Source organism: Hylobates moloch, unplaced genomic scaffold (assembly GCF_009828535.3).
Source record: "Hylobates moloch isolate HMO894 unplaced genomic scaffold, HMol_V3 SCAFFOLD_7, whole genome shotgun sequence".
Classification (NCBI taxonomy): domain Eukaryota; kingdom Metazoa; phylum Chordata; class Mammalia; order Primates; family Hylobatidae; genus Hylobates; species Hylobates moloch.
The window spans coordinates 125,763,473-125,777,829 of record NW_026652282.1 but is presented as its reverse complement, the minus strand read 5'-3'; the positions used below and the strand labels follow the sequence as shown (position 1 = coordinate 125,777,829).

Below are 14,357 nucleotides of genomic sequence, written 5' to 3'. Positions count from 1 at the left end.
TTTCGTGAGGCTACAGCTGCCATAGATACTGATTCCTATGATGCATCTGGGTAAAGTAAATTGAAAACCTTCTGAAAAGGACTCATCATTCTAGATGTTGTTGAGAACATACGTGATTCATAAGAGGGCAAAACATCAACAATAATAGGAGAGTAAAAGAAGTTGATTCCAACCCTCGTGGATGACTCTGAAGGGTTCAAGACTTCAGTGGGGGAAGTCGCTGCAGATGTGGAGGATATAGCAAGAGAACTGGAATTAAAAGTGGCGCCTGAAGATGTGACCGAATTGCTGCAATCTCATGATCAAACTTAAACAGATGAGGCGTTGCTTCTTATGGATGAACAAAGGAAGGGGTTTCTTGAAATGGAATCTACTCCTGGTGAAGATGTTGTGAATATTGTTAAAGCGACAGCAAAGTACTTAGAATATTTTATAAACAGCTGATAAAGTGGCAACAGTGTTTGAGAGGACTGACTCCAGTTTTGAAAGAAGTTCTGTGGATAAAATGCTATCAAACAGCATTGCAAACTACAGAAAAATCTTTCATGAAATGAAGAGTCGGTTGATGCAGCAAACTTCACAGTTATCTTATTTTAAGAAATTACCACAGCCACTCCAACCTTCAGCAAGTACCACCCTGATCGGTCAGCAGCCATCCACATGGAGGCAAGACCCTACACCAGCAAAAAAATTACCACTAGATGAAGCCTCAGATGACCATTAGCATTTTCTAGCAATAAAGTATCTTTAAATTAAGGTATGTACGTTCCTTTTAGACATAATGTTACTGTACACCTAACAGACTATACTATAGTATAAACATAACTTTCATATGAACTGAGAGACCAAAAAAATTATGTGACTTGCTTTATTGCAATATTCGCTTTATTGTGCTGGTCTGCAACCAAACTGCAATACCTCTGAGGTATGCCTAGTGTGAGGTTTCTTTCTGTCCTTGCAATACTTTTAGCTGGCTGCCTGTGATTCATATCACATTCTGATTTAATGTTTATTCAAGAAAATTGTTTTCTTTCTCTTCTACCTTTATGGAGAGGTTATCTGGGCTGGGAGAAGATTTTGTTTTTAATTATATTTCCCCCAATGATGTAGACAAACTCACATGTGTGCGCACACACACACACACGGTCACACATACCCTCACACACACAGTGAAGCACACTCACATACTCAAATGCACACACACTCATATACACAGCCAAACACGCTAGCACATACACTCCCTTCACTCCGCCCCTCTTGTAAGGCGATTTCTTCTTCCCAGGACAGGAGCTAGAGGTGCAGCCTGGGACCACTCAGCCAAGAAGCCAAGGGCCAGGCATGCCCGGGCCTGGAGCACTTTATTCATCTTTTACGTCTTTTTTATTACACATTCTTGAATCACCAGCTCCTCCTTGCCTTGCTTCTCCTGGGTTTCATTTGCCTCTTGCAGTTTTTTCCTCTCTCGAGTGTTTCTAACTTTTTCCACCCAATTATGGAAAAAGTAAGAACCGAGAACAGTGAAAACAACCAAAACAAAATCTATGGCTATTTCTCATTGAAATCCTGCAAGAATTTTGGGTTTTCCCTTGGATTTCTCTCACCCACTCACGCATTCACCAATTATATATTTGTTTACTCAATGAGTGCAGCTCAGGCCGGGGGTGCCAGCCTCCACGGGATGAGGGGCTAGACACTCTGATTTCACCCCAACACCTGCTGGGTGCAGGACGCTCAGTCTGCAGCCAGCTCTAGGTCCTGCCCCTTCACGTTGGGCTGCGGGTGGGTGGGGCTGCTCGGCCTGCCCAGACTCGCCCACGGTCTGCAGGAAAGACAACCTGCTCCGGACCAATCAGAGTGGCCAGAGCTGGGAGCAGGCCTTGCCCCACCCTCCCCTGCCCCGCCCACTTGGCGCTGGGAAAAACCACGTGGAAACCCAACTCCGAGGTCTCTGGCGCTGGAGCCTCGTGCTCCACAGTGAACAGTGTTTCCAGAACCCTCGGGCTCTATGTCTTGGTGAGCCCGGGCCTAGCTCTCTCCGCACCGACACTTGCTCTTTTATTCAACCCACTGATTGTGAGCGCCTCCTCACAGCCTGGGTCTTCCAAGGAAAAAACGTGTGTATATCTTGGGGCGTGGCCTTGTCACATCTGTCCTCAGGGTGCCGTTGTCCAGTTCCTCTTCTGGGTAGCGTAGCCTCTGGGTGCAGGCCAATCAGGAAAGACTTGATCCAGGATCTTTCACTTGAGGTTTGGTAACTGGAGCGCTGCCGCCCCTCATGGGCAGGAGATCCTCTGGTTGTATCAAACCACTGGTGTGCCAGGGGACATGGGATCCTAGGCTGAGCTGGCACCACGCTGGACAGGCAGTGGGGGCCATTTCCTGACCCCCATTGCCTACTTCTGTTTGCCGGAAGGCCCATAGGCTGCACTAGCGCCCCAAAGGTGGGTCAAGTTGGTGAGAACAGTCCTGAGGCATGAACTCTGAGCATTCCTTGACTCCATCGGCAAGTCCCTTCACCAGCTCAGAGATCCCAGCTTAGCTATCTGGCCAATAGAGCTGGAAGAGGTAGCCTGACGTAAATTTTAGGGCATTCAAGAGTCAGGAGGCAAGGGGCATTGTGAGGTCCTCACCAGACTGAAATTTCCCTTAGTTTCAGTATTTCTACCTGGAAATGAAATGGGGATGGTATAAATTGTAGGGGTTGTGAACATGCTACTTAAAATGAAGCACAAGACACATGCTTTAGGGCAGCAGTGGTGGCCAGAGGTTGATGTGAAGTAAGGAAGACCCTTGAGTAAAACTCAATTCATTGCCTGGGGCGAAGGGCAGCGCTGACAATGGAGGTTTTAACTACAATAACCCCTTAGTTATTTTTTTTCTATACATGGAACTACGCTTTTTCACCAGGGGGCATATTTTACCATTTTTTTTTAAGACATCACAGCCTACACTACAAAGAAGCCAGAGTTTCTCTCTCTCTCTCTTTTTTAATATGAGTTTTGTTGATTGTACAGTGGAGCTTATTTCTATTTTCCTTATGTCTTAGTTTTAAAAACACTGTGCTGTTCAGGTATAGGCCTTGGCAAGTATCAGTTGGTGTTTCAATATGGTTGTTCCATCCAATCCCACAGCCAGCCACCCAAAAGGAAACTTCAAGAAACGAAGTTTTTTCGGGTAAGTAAAGCAATTTGGGGTTGCAAAACGTGTCTTTGGGTGTATACTTTTCACGTCACTGGGCTAATAGTACAGAAGTTTATAACAATATGGTGGAGAAAACGTGTCTTACAAGTAGTACAGAAGTTTACAACAATATGGTGGAGAAAACACGAGACAGAATTAGGAACTATACATTCTCTAATTCTATCACTGACCTAGGGAATTTGGGGCAAATCACTTCCCATCTTTAGCTGTCAGTTTTCTCAACTAAAATTAAAGTGCCAAACTGGGGCTCTTTCAGTTTGAGAATCAGTTTCTGACTTTAAGGGGCATTGGGAAGCCTTCACCAGACTCTGAAATTTTCCCTGGCCTCAGTTTTTCCACTTATGAAGTGGGGATGGTATAAATTGTAGGGATTGTGAATATGCTCAGTAAAATGAAGCACAAGACACATGCTTTAGGGCAGCAGTGGTAGGAAACCACTATTATGGTTTCCTCTGTAGTGGCCACACCACCTAACACACCATTTCATTCCAATGGCAATGGCTCTGTATGGGATCCACTTGCCTCTAATTCTTTTGTAGCACTGCAGGTAGGAGGTTTCAGGGCTCTGTTGAGAGGGCTGACTGCTGGCTAGATTCTTTCCTTCTAGTACAGATTCTGAGTTTATTTTTAAAGTTCTTTGTCTACCTCAGTAAGCTCACAGTAAATGTTGGTAGAGTGTAACAGTCAGCATAAAAAAGAGATATGGCCGGGCGCGGTGGCTCACGCCTGTAATCCCAGCACTTTGAGAGGCCAAGGCGGGCGGATCACGAGGTCAGAAGATCGAGACCATCCTGGCTAACACGGTGAAACCCCCGTTTCTATTAAAAAAATACAAAAAATTAGCCGGGCATGGTGGCAGGCGCCTGTAGTCCCAGCTAACACGGGAGGCTGAAGCAGGAGAATGGCGTGAACCCGGGAGGCAGAGCTTGCAGTGAGCCGAGATGGCGCCACTGCATTCCAGCCTGGGCGACAGAGCGAGACTCTGTCTCAAAATAAATAAATAAATAAATGAATAAAAAAGAGATATGAGAGCTTTTGTTTATATTTAAAAACACTACTATGTAAATTACATGAGCAGTTTGTCCCACAGCAAATCTCATTTATGAATGGTTCCTGTTTGAGTTATCACACAAGTGCAACTTAGGCTGTTAATGCGGGAGTGTAAAAGTGCCAGCCTGAGAGTCAGGAGTCAAGCTACGTCCCACTAGATAAATGTGTGACTTCCCACAAGTCCCGTCCCCTCTCTGGGCCGCAGTTTTCTCATCTGTACAAGGAAGTGTTTAGACTACTGTTATGGGTTGAATTGCTGGCCCAGTCACCCACACCATCTCCAAATTCATATGCTGAAATCCTTGCCCCCAGTACCCCAGAGTGAAACAGCGTCGCTGCAGATGTAAATAGTTAAGTTCATACAGGTGTAGGGTGGGTCCCTAATGCATTATGACTGGTGTCCTTATAAAAAGGGAAAATTTGGACAGAAACACAGACGCAGGGAGAAGGCCGTTTGAAGAAAAATGCAGAGATCAGGGTGATGCTTCTACAAGCCAAGAAATGCCAAAGATTGTCAGCAAACCACCAGAAAATAGAAGAGGGGCCTGGAACAGTCCTTCCTTCACAACTTTCAGAAGGAACTAGCCTCGCCAACATCTCCATCTCAGACTTCTAACCTCCTGAACTGGGAGATGATTAACTTCTGTTGTTGAAGCCACTTAGTTTGTGGCATTTGTTATGGCAGCCCTGGCAAACTACAACAACAGTGGTTCCCAACTTTTTTTGGGGGGGTGGACAGAGTCTTACTCTGTCACCCAGGCTGGAGTGCAGTGCAGTGGCACGATCTTGGCTCACTGCAACCTCCGCCTCCTGAGTTCAAGTGATTTTCTGCCTCAGCCTCCTGAGTAGCTGGGATTACAGGCATGTGCCACTACGCCAAGCTGGTTCCCAATTTTTTCACCATCAAGAACTATTTTGCTCTTTTTCCTTTTGTGGACCCGATTTATTTATTTAACAAATATTTATTAGTTCCTACTATATACCAGGACCTACTCTAGGTTTTGGGGAACAATAAGTCACAATTCTGTTCCCCCACTTGTGTTCATTCTATCTTTTAAAAGATTTATTCTACTAAGTATACTGTGGCTTATTTTCATAATAATTTGTGAACAGTCTTTTCTTATGGGATAACTAGGATAACCTCATCATGATATAGTAAGTGTCAAAAATCAAAGAACGGTGATATTTTAAATAGCTTTGGATGCCTAAGAGAAAGTAAACAGATTCATTAGGTTTTTAAAAATATTAAAAACTGCCTTCAGAACCACCGTTACTACATTTATGGGTTCCTAGGGATTGACGGACCTCACAGCAGGCTGATTAGCTAGAGCAGGGGTCAGCAAACTCTTCTGTAAAAGGGTCAGATGGTAAGAATTTTGGGCATTGCAGATCATTTTGGGCGTTGCAGATCATATCGTCTCTGTCACAACTACTCAACATTGCTGTTGTAGACAATACAAACAAATGAGAATGGCTGAGCTCCAATAAAATTTTATCAATAGACGCTGACATTTGAATTTCATATAAATTTCACGTGTCATGTTATTCTTTTGACTTTTTCAACAACTTAAAAAGGAAAAACCATTCTTACCTCAGGGCTGTAGAAAAACAGGTGGTAGGCTCCATGTATTAGGTCGGCTGGCTCAGTTTGCCTACCCCAGAGCTAGATTCTATTTGTACCCCAAGTTCTTACATTAGGTGGTTCTTACTCACCTAAAGGTCTAGATGAGGCCCAAAGAGAGATTACTATTATTTTTATTAAATATTTTACAGTTTTTTTTTAGAGACGGAGTCTTGCTATGCTGCCCAAGCTGCTCTGGAACTACTGGCCTCACGCAGTCCTCCTGCCTCAGCTTCCCAAAGTGTTGGGATTACAGGCGTGAGCCAGCACACTCAGCCCTAGAGGGGGATTATTCAGTTTGAACTAAAACCTGGACTTCCTGCTGCCCAGTCCATTGCCCTTTCCACCACTCTAAGCTGCTGGTTTAGTCATGATTTCAGATGTGGTCTTTGTATCCATGTGGTGCAGAAAATAGCTGTGTGGTCAGTGGCCCTTTCCAGGCGCTGACCATGTAAGGGCTGTCCTCTTACTAGCAGCCAGTGGCAACCTAATTTTGTCAAGCCTGACTCCAGGCTTACCCACCCTTTTCGTTTTTACCTCTCTCGGGTTGCGCAGGCCTGGGAGGCCCATCTGTTCTTACTATTTGAGTCCCCGTTGTCTCATTGGCGGCTTTCTGAGCAGCTGCAAAATATGTTTTTAACTTTTAAGTGGAAGTTGGGGGTCACTGGCATCGAGTCTGGAACAGTCATTCTCAGCAAGAGCTCTTTGAACTCTGACATTCTCTAGTTTTACGGACTCTGGTGAGTGTTTAACTCCTCCCAGCTGCCAAGGGCTGGGCTTCCTACCACTGTGGGCAGTAATTAATGAGGCATTTATTTGCTCAAGTAGTGGCGAAATAATGCGCATTGCTTTTTTGTGTTGTCCCCGGCGGAATACGCTCAGTTGCCTAGCACCACAGCCCTCTGGCTGGTAGTCCCTCCTCGCGGCTCATCTGCTCGGGTCTCCTTGCCGCCCCCAGCTCAGCGACCGGGACGCAGACGAGGACCAGTGTTCGCGCGAGCTCAAGGGACGGTGTAGCCGCCGCCCGCCCAGGAGGACCATGCTGCGCGGCAAGTCCCGGCTCAACGTGGAGTGGCTGGGCTACTCCCCAGGCCTGCTCCTCGAGCACAGGCCCCTCCTGGCAGGGCGCACGCCGCGGAGCCACCGGCGGTAAGTCCTGTGAGCGCCCGCGCCCGCGCCTGCAACAACCCTGCGTGGCTGCGCCGCGCCGCGCCTGCGTACTGTGGCCCGCCGCCCGGCGCGAACGGGCACTTCCGGCGCGAACGGACACTTCCGGCGCGAACCGCCTCGTCCGTTCCCCCGCGGAGTTTACTGAGCGCGGCCCCGGAGCCCAGCTCCGCCGCCGAGCGCCTGTGCCGGCACGGCTACACCATGGAGCGCCCGGATAAAGCGGCGCTGAACGCACTGCAGCCTCCTGAGTTCAGGTAGCCCTGAGCGGGGCCTGGACCGCGAGGCGGACTGGCCCCAGCCTGGAGCAGGGCCTGAGGGAAGGCCCTAGCTGAATGGGTGGGCGTGAGGTCTGGACCCCGGGGACCTGGCCGCAGGGAGCGGAGCGGGGAAAGCAGGTTGGGGCCTGAGACGTCTAAACGCCCGGCCCTGACCTTTCGCTCGGGTACAAGGGATCCGGGGTCATGGGGAATAGGTCAGTGGGCCTTCAGCTCATGCTCCTATCCTAGCACTTCCTCTCGCTGTCGTCTATATTGCAGTCTCTTTCATTACCGCAGGGTCAGCCTTCTGAGGACAGGAACGCGGTCTCCTTCATCTCCGTGTTCCCTAGGGGGCCTGCATAGTCGGGGCTTAATAAATGTTTGCTGTATGAATGAAGGAGTAGAAGGGAATAGTCCCCTGGTGTGGGACTGCTTCACTTGGGGAATCAGTAAGATAGAGGCTGGTGGCTGAGTTGAAGGAATGTATGAGAGAGCAGGTGGTTCTGGCCCACCCCAGTAGGCAAGGGAGTGGTGAGGGAGTTAGCTACCATTCGTTAAGACCTACTGTATGCCAGGCTCAGTGCACGTGCTTTACATACATTATCTGAATTCTTAATTTCTCTAACTGCTTGATTTCCCAGTTTTGAAGAGGATGCAGTTGAGGGTAAGTGACTTGAAACTGAGGGTGAGTGATTACAGAATTAGGCGACAAAGTTAGTAAGTAATTGAAGCTAACGTTTGAGCAAGCTCACTGACGCCAAAGCCCACGATCTTTGGAGCTCTGTGATGCCTTCTCTTTCCGACAGGGTCATTGTGGGTTTTTTTTTTTTTTAACTTTTATTTTAGGTTCATGAGTACATGCGCAGGTTTGTTATATAGGTAAACTGCGTGTCACGGGGGCTTGGTGTACAGGTAATTTTGTCACCCAGGTAATAAGCATAGTACCCGATAGGCATTTTTTCTGATTCTCTCCCTCCTCCCAGCCTCCACCCTCAAGTAGGCCCCAGTGTCTGTTGTTCCTCTCCTAGTGTCCATCTGTTCTTGTTGTTTAGTTCTCACTTATGAGAACATGCAGTATTTGGTTTTCTTTTCCTGTCTTAATTTGCTTAGGATAATGGCCTCCGGCTCCAGTCATGTTGCTGCAAAGGACGATCTCATTCTTTTTTTATGGCTGCATAGCGTTCCGTGGTGTATATGTACCACATTTTCTTTATCCAGCCTCAATGTGGGATTTTTAAAAAATTATTCATTTATGAGAATACCAACATATTTTTATTAGATACTCTTAGATCATAGTCCTTCTAGACTGATTCTGGTTTCCTAATGGAATTTGCAGTGAAATCTTGGCCGTGGGAGAAAGAATTCCTGTTGTCTTACTTGCTACAAAAGGGAATGTGGTAGGCTCTGTCTGCTCAACGTTGGCTGCAGAAGTTTGTATGAAGTGGGAAAACTAGGTGGTGGTATAAATGGAGGCAGAGTAAGGTTCATCCTGAACTTTTTCCTTTGTGTGAGGACAACTTTAATTCCAGCCTTTCTCATTCCTCATTTCTAACAAATCTCTGCTCAGTAACACCCAAAGATACATAGGATAAATCAGTTGAATAGCATCAGTTGCTTTGTCTTGGAATAAGCCACTGATTTTACCCAAGGTGGCTTGTGTCAGCAAAACCAACAGCTCTTGTGGCTGGAAGCCAAGGAGAAAATGTCCTATAAACAGTAGAGGAAGTTTGCTAGTTTTCAAAAGTTTGTATGGACACTTAATGCTTAGTCCCATATTAGTGAGGTCACAACACAGAAAAGTAGTCACATTTTTGAAGTTTGAGGTAAAGAGAGAAGTGAGAAGGAATTAGCTATAAATTATTAAGGTATGCTGTGTATAGATTGTGTGGGGGCTAGAAATTAACGTGTAGAATGGTTATATTTGGGTGGTGGGATTATAAGTGATTTTGTTTACTTTAAAACATTTTTATGGTGTTATATCATCTTTTCAATAATAAACTTTTTAAAAGCCAGGCCAGATAATAGATACTCAAGAGAGGTCATGTAAAGAACAAAACAATCAGTTAACACTTCCTTTCTGTTCCTTTAACAAGTTAGATAATCTGAAAGTTGCATTCCTAAAACATACTTTTTTACTCACCATAGAAACACCAAAGTCGAGTGCTTTTTTTAGGGTCCACAAAAGAATTGGCCAATTAGTGTTTTGTATTTTTTGTAGATTCTCCACTGCAGACACTCATACTCTCATGAGGATTACACAATAAATTCCTCTAAAAATTTACTAGTAGGAAACAGTTTAAGGGAACTTATGTATATTAAATGAGAGTTGTATAGCTCAGTAATAACCAAAATGAGGCCTGCTAAAAGATGATCCATTTAAGTACCAAAAGAAAATATTAGAACTTTTTTTTTTTTTTACAGCAGTAAGCATTTAATTTCTCACACATGTGCAGAGCATGTGATCAAGAAATAGGCATGAGGTTAGTTATATTTAATATATATTCTACTCAATGTTTTTGTGGGTTTTTTGTTCAGGTTCTTTTTAAATAAATTTCATCGTGTATATTTGAGGTTCACAACATGATGTTATGGCATACATATAGTAAAATGATTACTATGGTGAAGCAGATTAATATATCTGTCATCTCACATACTTTTGTATGTGTGTGACCAGAGGCAGCTAAAATCTTATTTACAAAAGTCCCTAATACCATGCAACTTTATTGCCTGTAGTCCTCTTGTACATTAGATATCTAACTTGTTAATCCATATATCTACTGCTTTGTGTCCTTTGATGTATATCTCCCTATTTCCTCCCCTCCAGCCTCCCACCCCCACCGCCATGGTAACTACTGTTTTATTCTCTGTCCCTGTGTAGTTGACCGTTGACCTTTTTTTTTTTTTTTTTAAAGATTCCACATATAAGTGAGCTCATGTAGTATTTGTCTTTCTGTGTTTGGCTTATTTTACTTAACATAATGTCTTCCAGGTCCATCCATGTTGTGGCAAATGGCAGATGTCCTCTTTTAAGGCTGAATAAAATACTCCCTTGTATATATACACTACAGTTTCTTTATTTTTTCTGTCTATATACACTTAGGTTGTTTTCAAATCTTGGCTATTGTGAATAATGCTGCAATGAAGATGGAAGTGCAGATATTTTTACGAGGTAGTGATTTCATCTCCTTTGGTTATATTCCAGAAGAGAGATTGCTGGGCTATGTGGTAGTTCTATTTTTAATTTCTTTAGGAACTGTTTTCCATAATGGCTGTACCAGTCTACATTTCCAGTCACAATGTAGTAGGGTATCTTTTTCTCCACACTTTTACAAACATTTGTTATCACTTGCCTTTTTGATAATAGCTGTCCTTAGAAGTGTGAGTTTATATCTCATAGTGGTTTTGATTTGCATTTCCCTGATGATGTAGTGATGTTGAGCACATTTTCATTTATCTCTTGGCCATTTTGATGTCTTTGGAGAAATGTCTGTCCAACTGTTGTCCATATTTTAATCAGATGGTTTTTCTGCTGAGTTGTAAGAGTTCTTTATAAATTTTGGGATATTAACCCCTTACAAGATAGGTGGTTCGCAAATATGTTTTCCTAGTCTGTAAGCTGCCTTTTCATTCTGTTGATTGTTTCCTTTGCAGTACAGAAGCTTTTTAGTTTTATGCAAGCCGCTTTATTTTTTCTTTTGTAGCCTGAGCTTTTGGTGTGATATCCAAAAAATCATTACTGAGGCCAATGTTAAGCACCTTTCCCTCTGTGTTCTTTTATGTCTTAAAACTTTATATCTTTATGTTTTAGTTATTTTATCTATTTTGGGTTGATTTTTGTTTATGGTGTAAGAGTCCAGTTTTTTTCTTTGCATGTAGAAATCCTGTTTTCCCAGTACCATTTATTGAAGACTGTCCTTTCCCCATTGTGTTCCTCTTAACACCCCTGTCGAAGATTAGTTGGCCATATATGTTTGGATTTATTTCTGGGCTCTATTCTGTTTCATTGTTATATGTTTCTGTTTTTATGCCAATACCATATTGTTTTGATTACTATAACTGTAATATTTTAATCAGAAAGTGTGACGCTTACAACTTTTTCCGTGTTGCTTTGGCTATTGGGGGCTTTTTGTGGTTCTGTATGATGAATTTTAGGATTGTTTTTCTATTTTAATGAAGAATGCTACTGGAATTTTGATAGAGATTGTGTTATATCTGTATGTTGCTTTGGGTACTGTGGACATTTCAACAGTATTAATTCTTCCAATCCATGAACACAGGATATCTTTACATTTATTTGTGTCATCTTCAATTTCTTTCATCAACGTTTTATACTTTTCAGTGTACAAGTCACTCATCGCCTTGGTTAAATTTATTCCTAAGTTTCTTTTTTTTTGAAATAGAGTCTTGCTCTGTCACCCAGGCCAGAGTAAAGTGCCCCAATCACTGCTCACTGCAGCCTTGACCTCTGGGACTCAAACAATCCTCCCACTTCAGCCTCCTCTTGAGTAGCTGAGATTACAGGCACGTGCCACCATGCCCAGCGAATTATCAAAAAATTTTTTTGTAGAGGTGGGGTTTTGCTATGTTACCTAGGCTTGCGTCAAACTCCCGGCCTCAAGCCTCAGCCTTCCCAAAGTGCTGGGATTACAGGCATGAGCCACTGAGCCTGGCCCATGAGTATTTTTTTTAATGCTGTTATAAATGGGATTGTTTTCTTGATTTCTTTTTCAGCTCAGTAAGGGATGCGGAAGTTTGTCAAGTGCTTTTTCTGCATCAACTGAGATGATCCTACTTGGTCGTAATATATAATCTTTTTGATGTATTGGTTTTGTTTGTTTGTCTGTGACAGTCTTGCTGTGTTGCCAGACTGTGATTTTGGCTCATTGCAACCTCTGCCTCCCAGGTTCAAGGGATTCTTGTGCCTTGGCCTCCCAAGTAGCTGGGACTATAGGCACACACCACCACGCTCAGCTAATTTTTGTATTTTTAGTAGAGACTGGGTTTTGCCATGTTGGCCAGGCTAATCTCAAACTCCTGGCCTCAAGTGATCCGCCTGCCTCGGCCTCCCAAAGTGCTGGGATTACAGGTGTGAGCCACCACACCTGGCCTGATTCTTGTTGAATTTGGTTTGAAAATATGTTATTGAGGAATTTTGCACCAGTGTTCATCAATGATGTTGTCCTGTAGTTTTCTTGCTGTGTCTGTCTGGCTTAGGTGTCAAGGTGATTTGAGCCTCTTAAAACGTGTTTGGAAGTATTCCCTCTAGCTTGATTTTTCACCCATAACAGAAGTTCCTATTCCAGCTGGAGAGGGCGCACTGGTCCGTTCGCTCTGCCTACCTCCTTCGGTGGTCTGGTGTCTGGTGCTGGTGGTCAGGGTTGCTGCATGGGCTCAGGGACTGGTGTGGCAGTGGCTTCTCTGGGCCAAAGCTCTGATCCCAGTCGGGGAGGGCACTCTGGTGCATTGGCTCCACCTGGTTAGTTTGCTGGTCTACTGTGTGGTGCTGGAGGACAGGAAGCTGGCAGCTTTCCCAGATGCAAGCTCCCATTCCAGCGGGAGAGGGCACACTGCTCCACCCGTGGTGCCTGCCGAGTTCCCTGGTCTGGTGTCTGGTGCTGGTGGTGAGGGTTGCTGTGTGGGCTCAGGGACCGGTGTGACAGTGGCTTCCCTGGGCAAAAGCTCTAATTCCAGTGTGGGAGGGTGCACAGGTGTGTCTGCCTCGTTAGTTCCCTGGTCCACTGTCTCATGCTGGAGGACAGCAGGCTGGTGGCTTCCCCTGATGGAAGCTCTGATTCCAGCAAGAGAGGGCGCGCTGATCCACCCATGGTGCCTGCTGCGTTCCCAGGTCTGGTGTCTGGTGCTGGTGGACACCGTTGCCGCATGGGTCGGGCACTGGTGCCTCTGTCCGCTGTGGCTTCCCAGGGTAGAAGCTCCAGTTCCAGAGGCAGGGGCACTGAGTTTCTTCACCTAGTTTGTTCACCCAGCTTGTTGGCAGTTGATCTGAGGCGCCCTGACGCTTCGTCTCACACTGGATATGAATGACAGTCCCTAAAGGTGGTGTATAATCTTCATGTTCCAGCTCAAGAAATTCCCACTACCCACAGCTGGTTCTCTAGGATCTTTGGATTACGAGTCCCTGCCTGTGATCTTCCTCCTACATAGCATCTCATTTGTGGATGTTTATAGTTTTAGGGACCTAAGAGCGTTTGGATATGACTGTGCAGGTTCTGATTTTCTCTTTGTTTACTTTATTCCAGAAATGAAAGCTCATTAGCATCTACACTGAAGACGCTCCTGTTCTTCACAGCTTTAATGATCACTGTTCCTATTGGGTTATATTTCACAACTAAATCTTATATATTTGAAGGTAATCTTAGACCCGTTAAAACAAGATGTTTTCCCCCGATTTAAGATTCTGTGCTTTTATGATCTCTTTATATCTTTAAACTGGGTATTCTTATTTTTTTTTCTTGTTTAGCTGTTCAAAAACTCATATTGCTCATAATGAGTCTTTATGAAATAACTTGTTATTTCAGCTTGACAGTTTTCTTATGGTTTTCTGTGAAGTGGCTTGCAAATCCTTTCTCTTAGTACCCTTTAAAGAATAGGAGTTGGCTGACATGGGAGGAGGAATTTTGGGGGAATGGACTTCTAGTGTCGGATAGTGGAAGGAAGAGAGAATGAAGTCCCCTTTTTGATGTTGAAATATATATATATATTTTTGAGACAGAGTTTCACTCTTGTTGCACAGGCTGGAGTGCAATGGTGCGATCTCGGCTCACCGCAACCTCCGCCTCCCACGTTCAAGCGATTCATTTGTCTCAGCCTCCTGAGTATCTGGGATTACAGGCACCTGCCACTACACCCGACTAATTTTTGGTATTTTTAGTAGAGACAGGGTTTCACCATGTTGGCCAGGCTGGTCTCGAACTCATGACCTCAGGTGATCCACCCACCTCAGCCTCCCAGAGTGCTGGGATTACAAGCGTGAGCCACCGCACCCGGCCTGAAGTCTTTATAATTATGGTTTTGTTTAAAACAATGTTTTTTTTTTTTTT

The 14,357-nt window shown here is 44.5% G+C and overlaps 1 protein-coding gene across 2 annotated transcripts in view; it reads left to right on the top strand.

The window, feature by feature from the left end:
* The first annotated feature begins 6,559 nt into the window (after window positions 1-6,559).
* VMA21 (vacuolar ATPase assembly factor VMA21) overlaps window positions 6,560-14,357 on the top strand; it is an 8,467-nt gene continuing 669 nt past the window's right edge. The window contains exons 1-2 of one of the 2 annotated variants that reach the window (XM_058441623.1): window positions 6,560-7,021; window positions 13,557-13,666. In XM_058441623.1, coding sequence (XP_058297606.1) covers window positions 6,912-7,021; window positions 13,557-13,666 — 220 coding nt within the window. In that variant the 5' untranslated portion in view covers window positions 6,560-6,911. Of the gene's footprint in view, window positions 7,022-7,132; window positions 7,297-13,556; window positions 13,667-14,357 lie in introns of those variants that run through there. The other variant, XM_032757776.2, reaches the window with a different exon arrangement.